General features: G+C 44.9%; 1 protein-coding gene across 1 annotated transcript in view; it reads right to left on the reverse strand.

Annotated features, from left to right (window-relative positions):
• Window positions 1-618: 618 nt before the first annotated feature.
• Window positions 619-20,092, reverse strand: part of LOC133028348 (RNA binding protein fox-1 homolog 3-like) — a 216,707-nt gene continuing 197,233 nt past the window's right edge. The window contains exons 11-12 of the mRNA XM_061095543.1: window positions 3,582-3,660; window positions 619-663 (exon numbers count right to left, since the gene is read on the reverse strand). Coding sequence (XP_060951526.1) covers window positions 619-663; window positions 3,582-3,660 — 124 coding nt within the window. The remainder of the gene's footprint in view (window positions 664-3,581; window positions 3,661-20,092) is intronic.

Genomic DNA, 20,092 nt, shown 5'->3' on the forward strand with positions numbered 1-20,092 from the left:
GGCTCCAAAATGGGCTACTTTGCCTGGACTATTAGGACAATTAGAAACTACCGATTCAGTTAGTTCACTTACAATGGAGCCAGGTGTGTCATGGGGTGAAAGTTATATAATTTACTTAATTAAGCCTGCCTGAAATGTGTTTGCCAAAACGAAATTGCTGAACATTTAGGGGTTATAATTCATGTGGGGAAAATTGGTAGGTAAAAGTAGGGAAATTACATAGAATTAAAATTTGTGCAAAAAGGCCATTTGAAAGATGCTGAATTGTGGAGAGTGAGTAGGCGGAAGATTAAAACTTTTCTAACTCTATCCCAATTTTTATCTTTTTTACTATTGACTATTTTTACTACAGTTATTACAATACAGATACATTTAAGTCAACACAGATTAACAAAATGTTAATATAAAAAATAAGCAATAAACATTACATCAGTAAATGACAATGTGTAAAAAGGGTATGAACTTGAATATGATTCTTGGACTTCAGGATCACATTTGCAACTTTGCAAAATGTTGTTTTTAGTTTTCCATAACATGGGTTTCATTTCATGTGTTGCTGTGTGTTTTTGTCTGTTTTGCGGGGAAGGGAAGGGGGCGTGCCCCCCCCCCCCCCCTTTTCTAGTAGGGAGTGAAGCGACTGCACCCTCCTCTGTAAAGGCTTGCCTGCAACATCAAAGATGAAAAATCTCCAATCAGTATTCAATGTAGAACCGCTGTTGTAATATGCACATTTACATTAACACCTCAAAGGAAATGTCCTCCCTTTTAGCATTTGATTGTTGGTTTAGTGTAACTTTGTGCATGAGGCTGGTAGGACGTATATGTGAACATTCTCATTTAACCAGGTCATGGTATCTTCAGAAGTTGTATGTAGGCAACAGGACTTGCTTGTGTTTCTTGAATATGTTTCACCTCTAATTCCAAAAACGGAATAATGGAAGTTTCAGGTGTTTAACCTTTGTGGTTCTGAACTTGTATTGAGGTCGGGGTCCTCTGAGTCAAGGTGTAAATGGCTGTTGATTCATATAAAGGCCGAGATATGCTACTCTGTCACCGTTGCGCGCGTAGGGATGTGCGGATCCCACAGACTCTTTTTCATTTATGCTTCTCCGAAGGCTGTGGGTGCTGAAAAAAAATCACTGCCAGACCACTAGGTGGCGCAACAGAAGACGAGCTTAGAGAAGCCTACCTGATGAGGTCTTTGTGCGTAGAAGAAGTCCACATTTGTTTATTTACCCCCTCCCGGCTTTCCTCACACACTCCGGACCTCTACCACTGTGCGCTCTTCAATGTTGTTATCACTGTTATAATCGTAGTTGTGTTTGGGTTTTAAAGTGGCGGTATTCTGATATACGGAATGAAACAGGAAGTTTGAGGTCCAGAAATGTGAGATTCTGGAAATGACGTCGTACGGAAATGATGCCGTTAGCGGACCAATCACAGCCAAGGGCTGTCCCTAGGCTCTCCTAAATGCCCACGGATAGTTAGAAAAATCAGAGGTACACGAAAAGCTCTCCAAGGCACTCGGAGAGGGCGTTCCTCTGTCCGTGTCAGTCCGTGGCGGAGTCATGTTTTTTGTTGAAGACGACCTTTGAGACACCTTCTTTGTGTGTGGCAGTTGTCGTCGACTGTTTATTTACATCGCCACTGCTGCTTCTCATAGCCTTTTTGTGGCAGACAAATTTGTCCCTGATCTTCCGTTATACAAATGGTCATGCTTTCAGATCTCTTCTGCCAAACACTCTTCTATTTGGTCCATATTCGTCTTCTAAATCTTCCGTGGTTTCTGCCGGTATTATGGAGCATGAAGCTGGAAATGTGACTCCGGAAAGGATGTAGTTAGCAGACCAATCACAGCCTTGCGAGCTGTGTGAGGCTTGCATAGCTTTGTCGTATAGTTAAGAAAAATTGGGCGTCGCACGCAAGCTTGCGTGCGACGCCCAAAAGCATGCGCCGGCCTTCAGTCAAATCGGAGATGCATATATCGGCCTTTAGTTGTGGACCGACCTTGCTTTTGTGTTAGTCATTAGGGAGAGAACTTGGGGCAGCATTGTAGGTGGCTAATAGTTGGTCTCTTAAACCAGGTGAACGGTTTTTCCTATGTTGACAATGATGGCTTATTTCACTCCTCTTTCAAGCCATCTGTATCTTTGGCCCAAATATGCACATTACACCAGGGAAACAACACAACCACTACATAAAAGGATGGCACAACACAGAAGAGTCAGTTCCTCAGGCTATGACTCCGCACTTCACTTACACCTCAACGACAAGGACAATTTTTTTGAGAATGGTAATCATTGTGATTTGGCTTGGATGATAGAGGAAACTTCTTCAAGAAACACAAGCAAGTCCAGTAGCCTTTGCATAATTATACAACTTCTTAAGGCTGGAAAGACATTTGTGAAGTGAAGGAATGTAATTGTGTGATTGTGTATGTACATAGGCCTGGATTGATAAATCAGATCATATATAGTTGGAAGTAATGAATAATTCCCCTTTGCCTGTTAAATCATAGATACATTTTTTTTTAGAATTTTTAAATATTTGTAGCAAGGGGTTTGGATTACACATGAGAAAATTAGGATAAAGAGAACAATAATTTGAAGGAAATTATTGTTGAGAAATAAGGAGGCAAATACAGAGCAATGTTTTAATTAAGTAAATGAAAAGGAAAACATTGTAGTCAATTCAGGATTTTACCCAGCATCAAGGACTAGAAGTAGGAGGGAAAGGGGGGTGTTTGGGGGGTGAATGGAGAGGTAATAGGGTTTTCGTTTTCCGTCACCACAAAAATGTCAGCACTCAGTCTTGAGTCCAAGAATATCCACTAAGCAGTAGCTCTAGGTGCAGTCTGCTTGCCACCAAAAACCAAACATGTCCATCCCCTCACCTAGTTCTCCTTCTGTTGTTGTTTTCTCTTTCTACTCTTTTCTACTTACATCTCCAACAGCAGGTTGACGCATGTGTTAGATGGCTGTCAATCCTTGCAGGAAGTCCCTATACACACCTTAAAAAAATTAAATTGAACTTTCTGTTGCAATCCCATCTTTTATTGTTTTTTCATTACAGCTGCAGTATCGTTAAGTTTTTTTCATCTTTGATGTTATCTGCAAAGCTAGCTAAAACAAACATTAACCACTTGACCCCCCTTGCTCATCTTTCAGAGTTTTTCTGTGGGAAGAACTCACAGTCTGGTGGATTTCAAGCATGAAGGTTCAGGACAATTAATCTGAATGGGAGTTTGATGAGAAGGCATTGTCCATTTGTCATTTACTGAAGTGGCAAAGATTCACAGGAAACACTTAAATTAATCTCTTAGAGGAAAACACAACTCGTAGGAATAAGTCTAAAAGCAAGAGGAGACTGTTCTGTTTAAGATCTTCCAAGACTATTGCTGAAGCATGTCAACAAATTAATAGATGTGTTACAGTCAATTGTTCAAAAATTTTAGTTATTCAAATGAATGGTTCATTAGACCCTTTGAGGTGTAAAATGAGGTAAGTGGACATTATGATTTGTCATACAGTCTAATATAATGTTCAGATACTCTGCAGCTAAGAAACAGAAAACAGACTCACCATAGTGCCTACACTGTAAGTGGCCGCAGGAGCGATCGTATGGTGATATGGGTCTGCTGTTGCATAGACTCTGCCATAACTATAGAGGAGAAAACAGGCAGAAACTGTGTTTAATATGATAATACAGTAGAAAACCACTATTGTAGCTTAGAAGTTCAACAGAAAAGTGTCACAACACAATCCTGTTCCCATTAACTGCTACTTTTAAAATGTGTATTGGCAAAGCCAGCAGGAGGGTATTGTTTTTCCCTGTGTGTTTGTGCGTGTGTACAAAATAACTCAAACATGCACGAACCCATTTCCATCCAATTTGGTGGGTTAATTTCATGAGAGGGAATCTCCTGATAAACATTTGGAGCTGATTGGTCAAAGGTCTAGGTCAAATTAAAAATGGTCAAAGAAACACAAACACAGCTTTGTAAGTGATGGCATGAATAGGTAAAAAAGCAGTCAGAAAAGGAAAACATGCCCATATGAAAAGTTAAGCTTAGGGTAATTTCAATCAGGAAGACTATCTTTATGAACCATTAATTAACAATCTCTTTCACTCTACCGACCTTTTCTTATCATCTGACTGTGGGAATTTTTGATAATCCAATCAGATTTGGCCAGAATCTTAATCAACCATTCATGGTGTTGCTGTCAAACTGTATATTTGTCATTACAGTGATTTGTTGCGACTTTAAAAAAGTCTCCCCTGATTGAAATGCAATTTTCAAGGTATCGTCTAAAGACAGGACCTAAAGCTTATATAGATTTATAGAATGATTTCTGATCATATGGTAGGGATGACATTATCAGATTATGTCATACAGTGTAGTAATGCATCAACTTTTGCAACCAGTAAGAATTAACCCTTATTTCATTTTATTTAGATAAACCAATCATTCGTCATATCATGGTTTAAATTACTTCTTAAAATAGTTAACATTGCATAGTTGAACCTAACTAAACCTAATTTGAGTAAATAGAAGACTGGAGAGGTGTATTGAGTCATTTTTGTTCAGTCTTCTTTAGTGGACTTCTGTTGTCTGCAGGCTAATAATGCTTGATTTGCGCTCATCATTAAAAAGTGCCAAACCTACAGTTAATATAATTAAAGTAGCATTATGATGAATCTGCACTCGTGAAAAGGGGCACCATCTCCTATCGAAATCCAAATCATTCTTCTTATTTGTTAGATTTATTGACGAGCGGCAACCAATGTCAAGATGCATTACCACCATCTTTGATCTCGACTTCAAATAACACAGGCAACAAGCAGGTATACAAATATGTACCCTGAAGTGAGTATTTACAATGCAGTGTTTCCCCTAGGTTTACAGCTTTGGGGGGGGGGGAGGGGGGGGGGGAGTGGGGAGAGCGTCGCGGGGGGGGGGGGGACACGGACACAAAAACTTTAAGGAATCATGATGTTAATGTGTTTCTTTTAATGATTTTGAACTGTACATTGGATTTCTGACCGGCGCTGATAGGCTATTCTGTGATGCTCAGACCTCATGTGTTTGTCCAGTTTGTCCCTTCTGTAGGACTGGCAGGGAGACTCTATAAATGGCCGGGTCTGGTTTACAACTTATGCTGTCTACGTATTCGTATTCAGAACATTCCTAAAACCAAAAAGAGAACTGAAATAATCCCCTATTCATTATCTATGAACTGTAATTTATCTATATCTATCTATTTATTTATGCCTGCATGTATATATGTATGTAATGTATGTATTTACTGACTTCCATAAGTAACCTGGATTGCCGGAATCTGGAAACATTTTTGGATCCGGTACTTATGTTTTTCGCGTCTACACAAAGCCCCATCACGAAAACACGGAAACGCTGGAGCGGAGTGGTTGAAATCGCTGTAAAGACGTCATGGAGCATGCGCATAAAGTGAAAGAAGACTAAAGTCGAGATCCTACTAGCAATCTTCCCATATATATGTAAATATATAACCCTCGTTTTCACGTCAGATTTACCGGTTTTGAACAATGTTTCCGATGAAAATAGATTAAACAGTGATAGAAGGAAGTGACGCAGCGGGGTTAATAATGGTTCAGGCTCAGGTTGCGAAGCGAGGTGCGTTCACGGTTTAATACAACAAGCGGAGAAAACAGAATCTCGGGCTGACCGGCGCTGAGAAATGCACATCCCGTGATTACAGCCAGGCGCCTGCGCGCTGGAGAATTGCGCGGCGCTTCGGCGTCCGGTGTAATACTTAAGTTACCAAGATCAGTCTTGTCGCCAAGCTGGGTCAGAACCTGTCATCCGGTGGTGACTGAGCAGATTCTTGTCTGGGGCAGGGCGTGCAGCACTCAGGCTCTTCTCTGCACTCGGACCCGGAGCAGGAGAGCTCCTCCGGCTGCTACTCGCAGGAGAGTGGCTGTTACCATCTCCACCTGGGAGTGTTCAAAAAACGCGGACATTTCAACTGCTTCTCAGGTGGTTCATGCGACATGTTTTCAGATGGATGCTGTCTGTCCGCTGGTGGGAGGTTGCTCACCAGTGTGTGCGCGAACGTGTCTGTGTGTGCGCGCATCTGGATGGAACTCCTCCGTGAGCGATACAGAGAGCAGAGGAGAACTCTAACCGCGCGACCATGTCGAGACAGAAATGCAAACTATAGACCCGTTTAATAGGAAATGTAACCTTAAAATGATTTATGTAGAGATCTGGCGCTATATTAAAAAATAAAATAAATAATTAACTTGATCTTCCAGGGGGGGCGGGAGGTGCCGTTGGGGGGGCGCAGCGCCCCCCTAATAGAATGGTAGGGGAAACACTGCAATGATGATTACACTGGAAATATCCTTAACTACATAAATCACCCATATGGATTTATAGTAAATGAATGGAAAGGTGGTTATTTGGGTGGCAGATATTATGTTGGCAGATACTACACTGCTCAAAAAAATTAAGGGAACACTTTGAAAACACATCAGATCTCATTGTGAAAAAAAATGATGTTGAATATTTATACTGATATGGACAGTTTAATGTCTTAGGAACAAAAGGATGGCACATCTTTGATGGAAATATAAGTTTTCAGCCTACAGAGGGCTCAACTTTATAGACACCCTGAAAATCATAGTGATAAAGCGGTGTGGCAGGCTTGTCCATTTTGCCAAAATTAAATTTCTGCAACTCAAAATGCTTCTCAATATCTTGTGTGACCCCACGTGCTTGTATGCATGCTTGACAACGTCACGGCATGCTCCTAATGAGACAACAGATGGTGTCTTGTGGGATGTCCTCCCAGATCTGTCTAAGGACATCAGTGAGCTCCTGTAAAGTCTGAGGAGCAACCTGGCGGCGTCTGATGGACCGAAACATAATGTCCCAGAGGTGTTCTATCGGGTTTAGGTCAGGTGATCGTGAGGGCCATTCAACTGCATCAATTTCTTCATCCTCCAGGTACTGCCTGCATACCCTTGCCACATGAGGCCGGGCATTAGTGCGTCATGTGCATCAGGAGGAACCCAGGACCTACTGCACCAGCGTAGGGTCTGACCATGGGTTCAAGGATTTCATCCCGATACCTAATGGCAGTAAGACTGCCGTTCTCTAGCCTGTAGAGGTCTGTGCGTCCCTCCATGGATATGCCTCCCCAGACCATCACTGACCCACCACCAAACCGGTCATGCTGAACGATGTTGCAGGCAGCTTAGCGTTCTCCTTGGCTTCTCCAGACCCTTTCACGTCTATCACAGGTGCTCAGGGTGAACCTGCTCTCATCTGTGAAAAGCACAGGGCGCCAGTGGCGGACATGCCATTTCTGGTGTTCTATAGCAAATGCCAATGGAGCTCTACGGTGCTGGGCAGTGAGCACAGGGCACACTACAGGACGTCGCGCCCTGAGGCCACCCTCATGAAGTCTGTTTCTGACTGTTTGGGCAGAGACATTCACACCAGTGGCCTGCTGGAGGTCATTCTGTAGGGCTCGGGCAGTGCTCAACCTGTTCCTCCTTGCATAAAGCAGCAGATATCGGTCCTGCTGATGGGTTGAGGACCTTCTACGGCCCTATCCAGCTCTCCTAGATTAACTGCCTGTCTCCTGGAATCTCCTCCATGTTCTGGAGATTATGCTGGGAGACACATCAAATCTCCTTGCAACGGCACGCATGGATGTGCCATCCTGGAGGAGTTGGACAATCTGTGCAACTTCTGTAGGGTAAAGAAATCGCCTCATGCTCCCAGTAGAGATAATGACTCTAGCTAGAGCCAACACTAATGGAAAACCAGTCGAAGTGATCAAGAGGGAGAAATTTTTTTTTGCAGTGTATGTTAAGGTTGGATTCTACGAGGATAACGTTAATGGCGACCAATCTATGAGTGAGTAAATTAATCTATTAAAGTACATTTATAGGGTATAATTTTAGTAACCACATCAACCTAGTCATTACCAGCAGAATTGGGCCGGGTCTACTTGAACGAGTGCTACTGTGCTGTGGAAGGGTTGATACTACATCTGCAGGCTCCTATCTCAGGCCCTGGTTCTAAGTGCAGGCGTGCAGTCACTGTATTTCTGATGTGCAGGTGTCGGAACCAGAGCTGATTTAAACATTTTTATGCTTAAAAATGCTTGAAAGGATTGGAGTTGGTCATATAACAATCAATCTCCAAAAGAACAAAGCCAAACTAAAGATCATGTGTTCAAGCAGAGCAAGCAAAAAATAAATCAATGATCTTCTGTCTATCCGTCACACTGTTAATATTCTAGGAGATCAGACGGGTCCCTAGGGGTGGTTATCGGACTGAGTGGGTGAATTATCAAAACCAAAGAGCTGATCATGTACTTCAGGAAGCAGGTACCCCTTCTGCAGCCTATCACCATCAAGGAAACTGAGGTGGAGTGGTCTGATAGTCTTAAGTTGCTTGGTCCCTTGCATGGTATTACTGCTCCTTGACATCAGTGACACAAGTGATTTGACACCATTGATCATAATATTCTGATCAATAGCTAATTTCTCTTAGATGGTTCCAAGTCATATCTCTCAGATAGACAAATCTCCATTTCCATTCAAAATAACACCTCATCCTTGTGCCACAAGGTTCCATTCTTGGCCCCATGCTATATTCGCTCTACATGCTTCCATTAGGAAACTTCATCAGCCATTTAATGGGATATCAGATCATTATAATGCTGATGATACCCAAATATACATTTCCTTTAAGCCAGACAAAGTCAGCCGCGTAAGTGGCCTATCCTCCATTGAGGAATGGATGTCCCTTAACTTCCTTCAGTCGATTCGGGGGGCGCTAGTGAGATGAGTGCAGTGTAGACGTGTTTTCTCGAGGCTCACACAGTTCTACTTATTTAATCGCCAATTTAATGCTATACTCTACGTTTTTGCTCTAAAAAATCTTCGCGTCCGGCTTGTCTCTTGCTCCATCGAAAAACTGCCGTTAAAATGTCAGCTAAAACTCCACGAACCGGAAAAGGAGCTCGCCAGCTAGCCGAAGCTGCCGCTAGCCGTGACCTTGCTAGCAAGAAGCCCGCAGACATGCCACTGCTCGAGGAGGAGGAAGATCTCCCACTTATCTGGCAGAAACTATCAAACAAGCTCCTGCAGTCCTTAAACGAGCGGTTCGATAAGTTTGAACAGAGTTTCCAGATTCTCCTGTCTGCCCAGCAAGTGCTCACGGAGAGGCTGTCTGCTACCGAGAATCAGGCCGCAGACCACGAGCAGCGCATCCACGACGTGGAAACTTCAGTCACGGAGCTACAGCGGGACAACAAAACACTAAGGGCCAAGCTGTGTGATCTAGAAGGGAGGTCCAGGCGCCAAAACATAAAGATTGTTGGCATCCCAGAAGGTGAAGAGAAAGGGAGGCCAACCGAGTTTGTCTCCAGCCTGATCCCCAAATTGCTCGGGGACGAAAACTTCGCTAAGCCGGTGGTCATCGACAGGGCGCACCGCACATCACAGCCCAGACCAGCGGAAGGCTCCCGACCCCGCACGATCATAGCACGGGTGCACCTCGCACAGGAGAAGGAGAAGATTATACGGATCGGGAGGCAGCAGCCGATGGAGTACGAAGGAAACCGAATCTTGATTTTCCCCGACTATACAGCGGAGGTGATGGAGCAACGGCGGGGCTTCCACGCAGTACAGCAGGTGCTGAGAGAGAAGGAGCTCCGGCACTCGCTGCGGTTCCCTGCCAAGCTCCACGTTCATCATCAGGGGCAAGTGAAGGTATTTAACGACCCGGCTGAGGCGAAGAACTTCATTGAGCAAAAACTTTGAAAGGCTACTATGCGAAATGCAAATGTAGAGTATATTCCACGATCACTGAACTGTTACCACGGCGATTTTTTTTTTAACATTTTTTTTAATGTGTAATACGTTCTGTGCCGTGTGGGCCAACGAGGGGCTGTGTTTTGGAGATTTTCTCCCTGCTTTTTCAGCCGGTGGTCCCAGATGTGGATGAGGGTAACTCTGCTTCGTTTGGGGAAGCATTGGGTGGGGGTTTTGTTCATGTTCTTGTTAACTGTTAATTGTAGTTTTTGTTTGTTGATGCTGCCTGCCAGGCCGAGTGCTAAGTTTGTGTTCGCTTATAGCGTAATTATTATTTTGTTGGTCGCTATTCAATCTCCTGTGTTTAAGGTATCATAAATGAGTAATATACTTGATTCAATATCCTTGCTCTCCTGGAACGTCCGTGGGTTAGGTCACCCTGTTAAGCGTGGAAAAGTATTTGCACACTTAAAGGCAATGAAATCCGACATCATTTTCTTACAAGAAACGCATGTTAAAGCCACTCAGCACAAGAAACTGAGGGCTAACTGGATCTCACAGATCTATCATTCTCCTTTCACATCTAAAGGCCGGCGCATGCTTCTGCGTCGTCAGGGGCCCGCAGGCACGCAGCTGTAACGCAGGACTCGTTCTCATTCATGGTTCTCCAACCGTTGCGCGTGTTGCCATGCAATTCCCCGCCAGAACACTAGGCGCAGTAATGTTTTTTGTCGAAGTCGGCTCTTCTTCGTGTGTTGCACGAAGAAGAGCGATTTATTTACATCGCCACGGCGGCTCCGCAGAGCCTTTTTCTGGCGGAAAAATCCGCCGGTTAGTGACGGGTTATACTAGTGGACATAGTGTCGGATCTCTTCTGCCAAGTGCTCTTCTATCTGGTCCATATTCGTTCTTCTAAATCTTCCGTGGTTTCCGGGCATGAACCGGAAATGCGACTCCGGAAATGATGTAATCAGCAGACCAATCACAGCCCTCGCGGCCGGGTGACGCTTGCGGGGCTTTGCCGTCTAGTTAGAAAAATTGGCCGACGCACGTAAGGACGTAGGAAGGGCCGTGAGGGGCCCGGAAGGGGTCCTGCGTCTCCGTTCCCGTGAAAACACAGAAGCATGCGCCGGCCTTAAGGCTAGAGGCGTGGCCATCCTTTTCCGTAAGAATATACCTTTCCGTTTTCAGTCATCTATAGTTGATCCAAATGGCAGGTTTTTAATCCTAACTGGATATATAAATCTACTCCCCGTAACATTGGTTAATGTCTATGGGCCAAATACAGATGACCCCGCCTTCTTTTGTAAATTGTTCAATTTAATTCCTGATAATGACTTGAGCCATATAATGATTGGAGGTGACTTTAATTGTTATCTTGACCCTTACCTGGACAGACTATCCTCAGCTCCTCCCCCCAGGATTGTGGCTGTTAAAACTCTCAATAATTTGATGATGTCAAAGAAGGTGGTAGACATTTGGCGACTGAAACATCCATCTGATCGTGATTATTCTTTTTATTCTAATGTACACAAGTCCTATGCACGGATTGACTATTTTCTAGTCGACTCTAGACTGATCTCCAATACTGACAATGTCAAATATCACAATATAATAATAACATACCATAGTCCGGTTGAATTGAACCTCCGAATGGCCCTCCCCAGAGAAGCCTATACCTGGCGTTTCAATCCCCTCTTACTCCAAGACCAAGCATTTAAAAAATATATAAGAACGAATATTTCTCAGTTTCTTGAGGTCAATGACAACGGGGAGGTGAGTGACTCAACATTGTGGGAAACACTTAAAGCTTATATTAGAGGCTACATTATTTCTTATGAAGCAACATTGAAAAGGGCTAGGAGAAAGAGATTGGAGGAGATTGATGGAGAATTGCTGGTAGCTGAACAGGTTTATAAAAACTCTTTGCTCGAATCAGATCATAAGAATATACTTAAATTGAAATATGAGTACAATTCCATCCTGGGGGAACAGATTGGTAAAACACTTCTCAAACTTAAACAGAGACACTTTGAGTTTGGTGACAAACCACAAAAGTCATTAGCAAGACAATTAAAGGGAGAACAAGCGAAACGAGCCATCTATAAAATTAAATCCAAATCTGGCCTTATGCTTACTGACTTGAAGGATATCAACAATCGATTTCAGGAGTTTTACTCAGATATTTACACATCAAAAGCGACAGCTACACAGGAAGACTTAGATCGTTTCTTCGAACCGCTCCAACTCCCACAATTGGATGCTGCCTTCAGGGACAATCTGGATTTGGATTTCTCGTCATCTGAGGTACAGGAGGCAATAAAAGCATTCCCTGCTGGAAAGGCAGCCGGACCGGATGGGTTTGGACCCGAGTTTTACAAGGCTTTTCAAAATGCTCTAACACCTATATTAATGAGAATGATCTGCGATACTTTTAAAAACAGGACGCTCCCAGCCTCATTGAGTGAAGCAAACATTTGTGTCCTATTAAAAAAAGATAAAGATGAAACGGATCCTGGTAACTACAGGCCCATTGCCCTTCTAAATTGTGATTTGAAAATAATATCAAAAGTATTGGCAAAAAGGCTAGGCAACCATATAGCAACCATAATCCACCCAGACCAAACAGGTTTTATTCCAGACAGGTACTCCTTTTGTAATGTCCGGAAAATTTTAAATGTTATGTACGCTGTTCATGACAAAGATGATGACCCTGCTATACTTTCTTTAGATGCGCACAAGGCGTTTGACATGATAGAGTGGCCCTATTTGATTGAGACTCTCAGGAAGTTTGGATTTGGGGATATATTCATAGAATGGGTCAAAATATTATATAATGATACAAAATCCTTTATCCTTACAAATGGGGACAGATCCAAACGTTCTCTTTGCAATGTGGTGTTCGCCAAGGGGACCCATTGTCCCCCTTGCTATTTAACTTTGCGCTAGAGCCCCTGGCGATTGGAATTAGAGGACATCAAGACATTAAAGGTATTAAAGTGGGAGGTATTGAGACCCGTGTGACCCTGTATGCTGATGACCTTCTCGTCTGTCAGAGGCGGAAAAGGAGCCTTTGTGGCTACAACTTGAGGCCTCTGCTGTTAAAAATTCCTCACTTCCTGCACTTTTGTTCTCGAGCCCTACCCTCATAGACAAGTCAATCCGACAGAACTTTACCCTAAAGAATTCTTTGCGAATACTAAACCAGATAAAAATGGCTCGCCGGGCCCCTTGTGTCTCTATACATGCCCCAATTTGCCAGAACCACACATTCAAGCCTGGACAACTGGATGGGGTCTTTGCAGTTTGGAGGGAGAGGGGAATAAGAACTTTCCTAGACTTGTATATTGATGGCCAATTCGCTTCATTTAGTCAACTAAAAACTAAGTTTAATCTTCCAAACTCACATCTTTTTAGATATCTTCAAGCCAGACACTACGTTCAGGAAGAGTGTCAAGACTTTAAGTCCCCCACCATCACTCACCCTCTCCTTGGGGTTTTCTTGCTCCCTCCTGACTCCAAACATTTAATATCAAAATTTATAGAGGGTTTGGCTGATCAGGTTTCTTCTGACCTCATTAGGGAGGCCTGGACTAGGGACTTGAACTCAGATATATCAGCTGAGCTGTGGGAGGTGGCAATGACTCGGATTAACTCTTCTATAAATTCACGTTATAGATTAATAATAAGGAACCCCACCCAGAGATGGCAGAGGAAATAACTGGATCTGACCCCTTCTCTACAAACAGCACTGTGGCAGAAAAGCTTAGCGCATACTCAGTGACCAACAACGCCAAGCTCAATCTCTGTTCAAGAACTCACTGTTAGACTAGATTAGATCTATCTATCGCTACTGAGCACATTGTACACATGAATAGAAAGGATTCTTCTTCTTCTAAGAAATGAATGAAGATCAAACTTTCTTTCTGTTCCTTCTGATGCCATTCTGGTCTGTATTTACTATGGTCTTGCCACCACATCTCTGCTCTGACGTATTCATGTATTGCTCTGGGTCCTGCTAATGCTAATATTTGATCCTCCTACTGATGAGGATTGTAATAAGAAATAAGCAGACATAGGAAAGAGACTGGAAGATTAAAAAAATGAATGGGCAGACTAATATGAGTAGTACATTGCTGCAGGAAGGGAGAAATGGGATTATGAACGAGGAGAAAAAATTGAAGATCATCTTCTACGTTGTTGAAACAGAAAGAAGGCATAGGTAAGAATGTTGATACAGAGTATGAAGGTCAAATAAACGATTTATTTAAAATAATTTTGAGAGCTAGTTTTTTTCTCTGATGTCCCATTCCCTTACTTCTGTTCTACACTGTTGTCTTCTTCACCACCTTCTCTCTTTTTCGATTTAATGTCTCCCCTATCTGCCATCTCGTTGTATCTCTATCTGTCTCTGCTCTGAAGCTTATTTCCAATCTTTCCACCAGCAATGGCTAAGACTAAATCCCTGCCTTATACACCCCTTTCTTTTGTCATTCCACTCCTACATTCCTTTTTGTTTGATGCCACAACTGTTTTATTTATATTCCTCTCTTCTTGTCAAATTTGTTTATTCTCCTCTTAGTAAAGGGAAGGCAACATGGTTCTCGAGAGCAAATATAAGTTGTGCGGGTACAGTATGTGTCAGATGATTTTCTATAGAGGGAAACCTGAGGAAAGGTAGTGGAAGTTTACATATACTGTATATAGGAAGGAACTTAAGGAGGAAGGGAGGACTGAATGGAGGAAGGAAGGATGATTAGACAGGCGCCGCAGATGGCTGCCACGCTCTCGTGCTTTTCATGTTTTTGATTATTTGTACGGTCTTCAGCACTCCCTCTACGATTACTTTTTCTAGAGAAGAACTCATGAATGTCCAACATTCCATTCCTCAAACCCTTTCACTGGACTTTACAGACCCAGACACTTTTTTGAAGATTTTGGTCGGAGGAGCAGCAGCTCTCTGTGGAGCCTGGAGGAGACGCAGGCGAGGGAAGTGCGCTGGAGCGCTGGTTAGACTGCAAGAGCGGGGGTTCCGAACTCCACTCCCGGCTTTACATCTGGCAAATGTCCCCTCTCTGCCCAACAAAACGGATGAACTGCTGCTCCTAAACAAGATAAACAGAGATTTATCAGGATCTTCTGCCCTGTGCTTGACTGAAACCTGGCTTGGTGAGTTCATCCCTGACAGCATCCTTCATCTGCCGGGCTTCCAACTCCACCGTGCGGACCGCGTTATGGAATTAACGGGGAAAACGAGGGGAGGAGGAATCTGCTTTTATATCAACGAAAGTTGGTGTACAGATGCCACAGTGCAATGGAAAATATGCACTCCTCAGCTAGAATCCATTTCCATTAACTGCAAACCATTTTACTAACCGTGGGAGTCTACATACCACCTCAAGCCTGCGTTAGCGAGGCACAGCGGCCCTGTGTAATGGAAATTCTACTGTTCGAGGCTGTGTCTAGACATAGTTCCTGTTTCGATGCTTTGTTACAGATAGCTTCTCGAATTCCTATGCTGCTATTGTGCTGATCTGATCACAACACTAAAGAATGCATACCGCTCTGTTCCCCATGCAGCTTTGGAACTCTGCGATCACTGCCTGCTTAATTTCCTCCCAAGCTACAGGCAGAAACTAATATCTGCAAAGCCTCTGGTGAAAACTGTGAGGAAATGGACAAACGAGTCAAAGCTGAAACTACAGGCCTGCTTTGACTGCACTGACTGGAGTGTTTTTTAGGCTGCATCTACATCACTGGACGAACTCACTGACACTGTGATGTCATATATTAGTTTTTGTGAAGGCATGTGTGTACCAACCGAAACGTACTGCATCTTTAATAACAATAAACCGTGGTTCACAGCAAAGCTCAAGCGGCCTCGTCAAGCCAAAGAGGAGGCTTTCAGGAGTGGGGATAGGATCCTGTAAAACCAGGACAGAAACACACTGACTTAAGGCCGGCGCATGCTTCTGCAGCTGTGTCTGCGGCTTTTCACGTAGCTATGTCAACGGACTCGTTTTAATTTATGGTTCCCAAAGGGTTGCGCATGTTGCAAAGCAATTCAACGCCAGACCACTTCAACGTGCAGCATGTGCTGCATTCCATACATCTTTAAAATAGTGTTTTGAATGATGTTTTTATTGCTCAGTGTTTAATTTGCATAGTTTTGTTTTTTTTTCAAAATTCCAAAAATTCCCGAGCTTAATATTTCCGTGGAAAGTTTCCGGAAATTTACCGGAAACTTTCCGCCCCTTTGCAACCCTAGTCTTGACCATTAATTAAATACTTTGATATCATTGAATTGATCACTCAGTCTGATGGTTTGTTTCCTCACCAGGGAATTAAATACAAATTCCCACCACAGGAAGCAGGAAGCCAAGAGCAGTGATTTGGCCACCATTGCTGGCCCACCAACTGGAGAGTGTTGTGGTTGAGGGTCGAGACACTTTGGATAACTCTTAAGGTACTTGGAAATTACCTCCCAGAAGGTGAATGACACAAGATTGACCAAATGACTCAATTTAAAACCATAGTACGAAATCCAAATCACTTCCCTGGCTAAAGGTCAACAAATCTGCATTATCATTTTTGTCCCACAATTTCCTTCAATTCAATTATTAAAAGTCTGAGGTCTCCTTTTGGTTTGGTCTCCCTATTTCCACCTGGTTTTCTACTGCTATCTCTCAGATCTGTCAAATAATACCACTGGAAATACCACCGTGGGGGTTTGATTTGACTCAAACCTGTGAAGAATGTTGTTCAGTCCAGTTTCTTCCACCTGAAAGCAATCTCCCAAACATTATTTTTATCAATTGTTGATTGGCAAATTTTGCGTGTAATTAATGATGATTATAGATGCTAATTGTAATATACTTTACAAGGGTATCAGCCAGAGCTCCTTCCATTATCTAACACAAATGCTGTTACCTATGTATTACTATGACAAAAAGGTATGATCACACCCTGTGCTTTCCTTTCCACACAGTGGCTTCCTTAAACGACCACACAGCCAAATAAATACATTTCAGACTATTAACTGTAACTGGCCTCTTTTATAAAGCAGTAGGACGTAGGATTCATACGTCGCGCAAAAATGCTGAAAATGCCGTACCCCCAAAAAAATTCAGATTTATAGTGTTAATGTGTTGCTGCTGCTGCTGCTAATGCATTGGGTGATAGTGAGTACGACAGGCAGGAAAGTGTCTGATTTTAAGGAAGACTAAAAAAAAAAGTGTTTCTCAGGATGTGATGGGACTTGTTACGTCACCTGAATGTATTTCAATCTTTCAAAACTGCAGGATTATAAAATTCCGAGACAGCTGCAAAATTCCCAATCCATGAAATTGCAAAGGATAATAATTTCAAAATTATGAAAAGAGGCTTTATAAAAAGATAAATATTATAGTGTTAATCATAGTGGGAGGGTTTGGTTCTGTCTGTGTAATACCGGACTTGGTTCTATATCGTATAGGCTTCGCCCTTTAAGGCTATCGCTAGTGGGTTTATCCCTCGCGCGCATGCGCAGCACTGAAAACTTTAGTCCACGCCCACTAACTGTGGGCCCCACCCCCGGTCTCACCGTGTATAAATTGGAGTGAGACCGGCCGCTCGTTTCCCATTTTTCTTCAGCGATGAAGCAGCACGGAAGCTCAAACTTCCGCTTGTGCCCGGATTGCCAAACCGGGCACATTATGGCCAACGACCTCCACCCGCGCTGCGAGTCCTGCCTCGGCCCTGAGCACGCCAGCCCGGCGCTCACCCCCGGAGCCAACTGTGCTTACTGCAAGCTCCTCAACGAAACCGAGAGATGCAGGCGAGCAGAGGCTTTCATGGACGGCGAAGGGTTCGCATCACAGCGCGTTTTTGGGTTGGACGAAGCCATTGATTTTTTCGGTTTACGTGGACCGGAGTCAGCCGACTCCGCTCCCAGAGCTAAAAGGCAATATCCTCCCGTAGGTTCCCCCCTCGAGACCGAGGGGTCAGACCACACAGATTCTCTTCCAAACACCGCTGAGCTGACGGGGCTTGGTGCCCTCGTGCAGCTGATGCCAGGAGTGATCCAGAAGGCGGCGGCTTCAAAGCAGCTGACGGTGCCTCTTCCTCATGCCGCGGACGCGCTAGAGGAAAGCATCGGGGCCGCTCCGTCACGAAAGGACGCGTGCTGGCCTTGTATACCGGCGACCAACGCTTACCTGGCCCGTTCAGCGGAGGAACCTGGGAAACTGAAGTCGCCAGTCCTCTCCTATGTCCCCATCACAGGGGTGATGGGGATTTCCCACAAAGGTTTTTCACTCGTTCCTCCACTGGAGCCAAGCCTGGCTTCCGTGTTCGGTGTGTCGATTAACCTGCTCAGGGGACGGCGTCCTGCACCGCCCTCCCCTTCGAGCCAAACACTGACACGGCTGGCTGACCGTTCTCACCAGTGTGCTTTCCAGACGATAGCCGCCGCTAACAACATAGCGCTGCTATCGTACTGGGTGAGGTCTATGACTCTTGAACCTGACTTGGCTGATAAAGCAGAGGACCTGAGTCAGGCCATCGGCATGCTCTTGACACTGAGTGCCTCCGTGGCGGTGGCGGCGTCCCGCATCACCGCCTGGCAGACTCTAATCCACCGATGTATCTGGCTGGATCGATCTAACTTGTCAGAGAAGCTGCGAAAAGAGCTCATGGAGGCTCCCATCAGCCCGGACGGGCTCTTCGGGCCCCGGCTTCAGACGGCGCTCGAAGAAATGCAGAAGGCGGCAGATGAGGACGACAAGTCACAGGACCACCGGCGAGACCACCGGGCTCCTCCTCCTCCACAGCGGCGAACGAGACGTCCCGCAGCAGCTGCCGCGGCAGCGTCTCGCCCTCCCTCCAGCTGTCCAACCCCCATCTCTTCCTCCTCGGACCGGCCTGCCAGTGGAACGGCAGACACCGCGGATGGGGAAGAATCGGAGAGCGGCCTGTACCTGGTCCAACCCACCGGAGGGATTCCCCAGGAAGCAGGGGAGAAGACATTTTGGGGGGGACATGTGTGATAAGATGGATGCTGAGGGAAGTTTTGAATGTTTTAAAATAAAACAACATCTTCCCCAGAAAAGCAGATCCTTTAAACAGTCTGTACCAGAGCCCATCGTCTCTGCTGCCACTGTTTCACACACATCATTCCCCACACAGTGTGAGCTGCCCGTTGATACACGGCACAGACTCAGAACACTAAGTCAGCACATCTCCTCTGTCACAGAGACAGAGTGTCCCTCCACATCTTTCCGACTAACAGTAAGTGTGTCCATAAGTCCACGAGAGCCGTCACCACGCCTCGTGTTGACAGCACACACACTGTATCTGCACTCAGCGTCTCCCCCCCTCCTTTCTCAAGGAGCCAGGGTTTGACTGCACATACGAGCTGCGTTCAGGAGCCTTGTAAAATAAAAGGACATCCTAAACGGCTTTTCTCTACCATTGACGCGTCATCAACCTGCCAGCGTCTGACAGCCGTCACCACGCCTCGTGTTGACAGCGCACACACTGTGTCTGCACTCAGCGTCTCCCCCCCTCCTTTCTCAAGGAGCAAGGGTTTGACTGCACATACGAGCTGCGTTCAGGAACCTTGTAAAATAAAAGGACATCCTAAGCGGCCGTTTTCTGCCGTCGACGCGTCACCCCCGTGTCAGCGTCTGACCGCAGGTGCAGTTGAGAGCCTGTGTGCTCCGGGGGCTTCTGATCAGCCCTTTCGCTGCGAGCCCCCCATGGGTTGTTCCGGAGTCTGCTCCGATGCGAACAACGGCGGTCAGGGCTCTGGCTTGGCTCGTCACCATGACAACCACAGCGCACCAAGCAAGTGCACTCTCAGAGCATTACTCAGAGTGGCAGCGCGTATGTTTAATGGACAAATGGATGGACAGGATTGTCAGCCGAGGTTACACTCTGCAGTTTGCTTCCCCACCCCCGCGGTTCAGCGGGATAGTGGAAACAATCCTGTCATCTCAGGAACATTGTCTCGCTCTCCAGTCAGAGCTACAGGAACTTTTGAGGAAAAATGCAATTTCCAAAGTTCCTCAGGGGGAGGAGACACAGGGGTTTTACTCCCGTTATTTCCTGGTCCCGAAAAAGACGGGAGGCGTGAGACCCATCCTCGACTTGTCTCTGTTCAACAAGTCGATCAGGGAGACTGGTTCACCTCCATAGATCTGAAGGACGCATATTTCCACGTGTCGATCGTATCGAAACACAGGAGATATCTGCGCTTCTCATTCCAGGGGATACAATATCAGTACAACCGCCTGCCGTT

Source organism: Limanda limanda, chromosome 21 (genome assembly GCF_963576545.1).
Source record: "Limanda limanda chromosome 21, fLimLim1.1, whole genome shotgun sequence".
In the NCBI taxonomy this organism is placed as follows: domain Eukaryota; kingdom Metazoa; phylum Chordata; class Actinopteri; order Pleuronectiformes; family Pleuronectidae; genus Limanda; species Limanda limanda.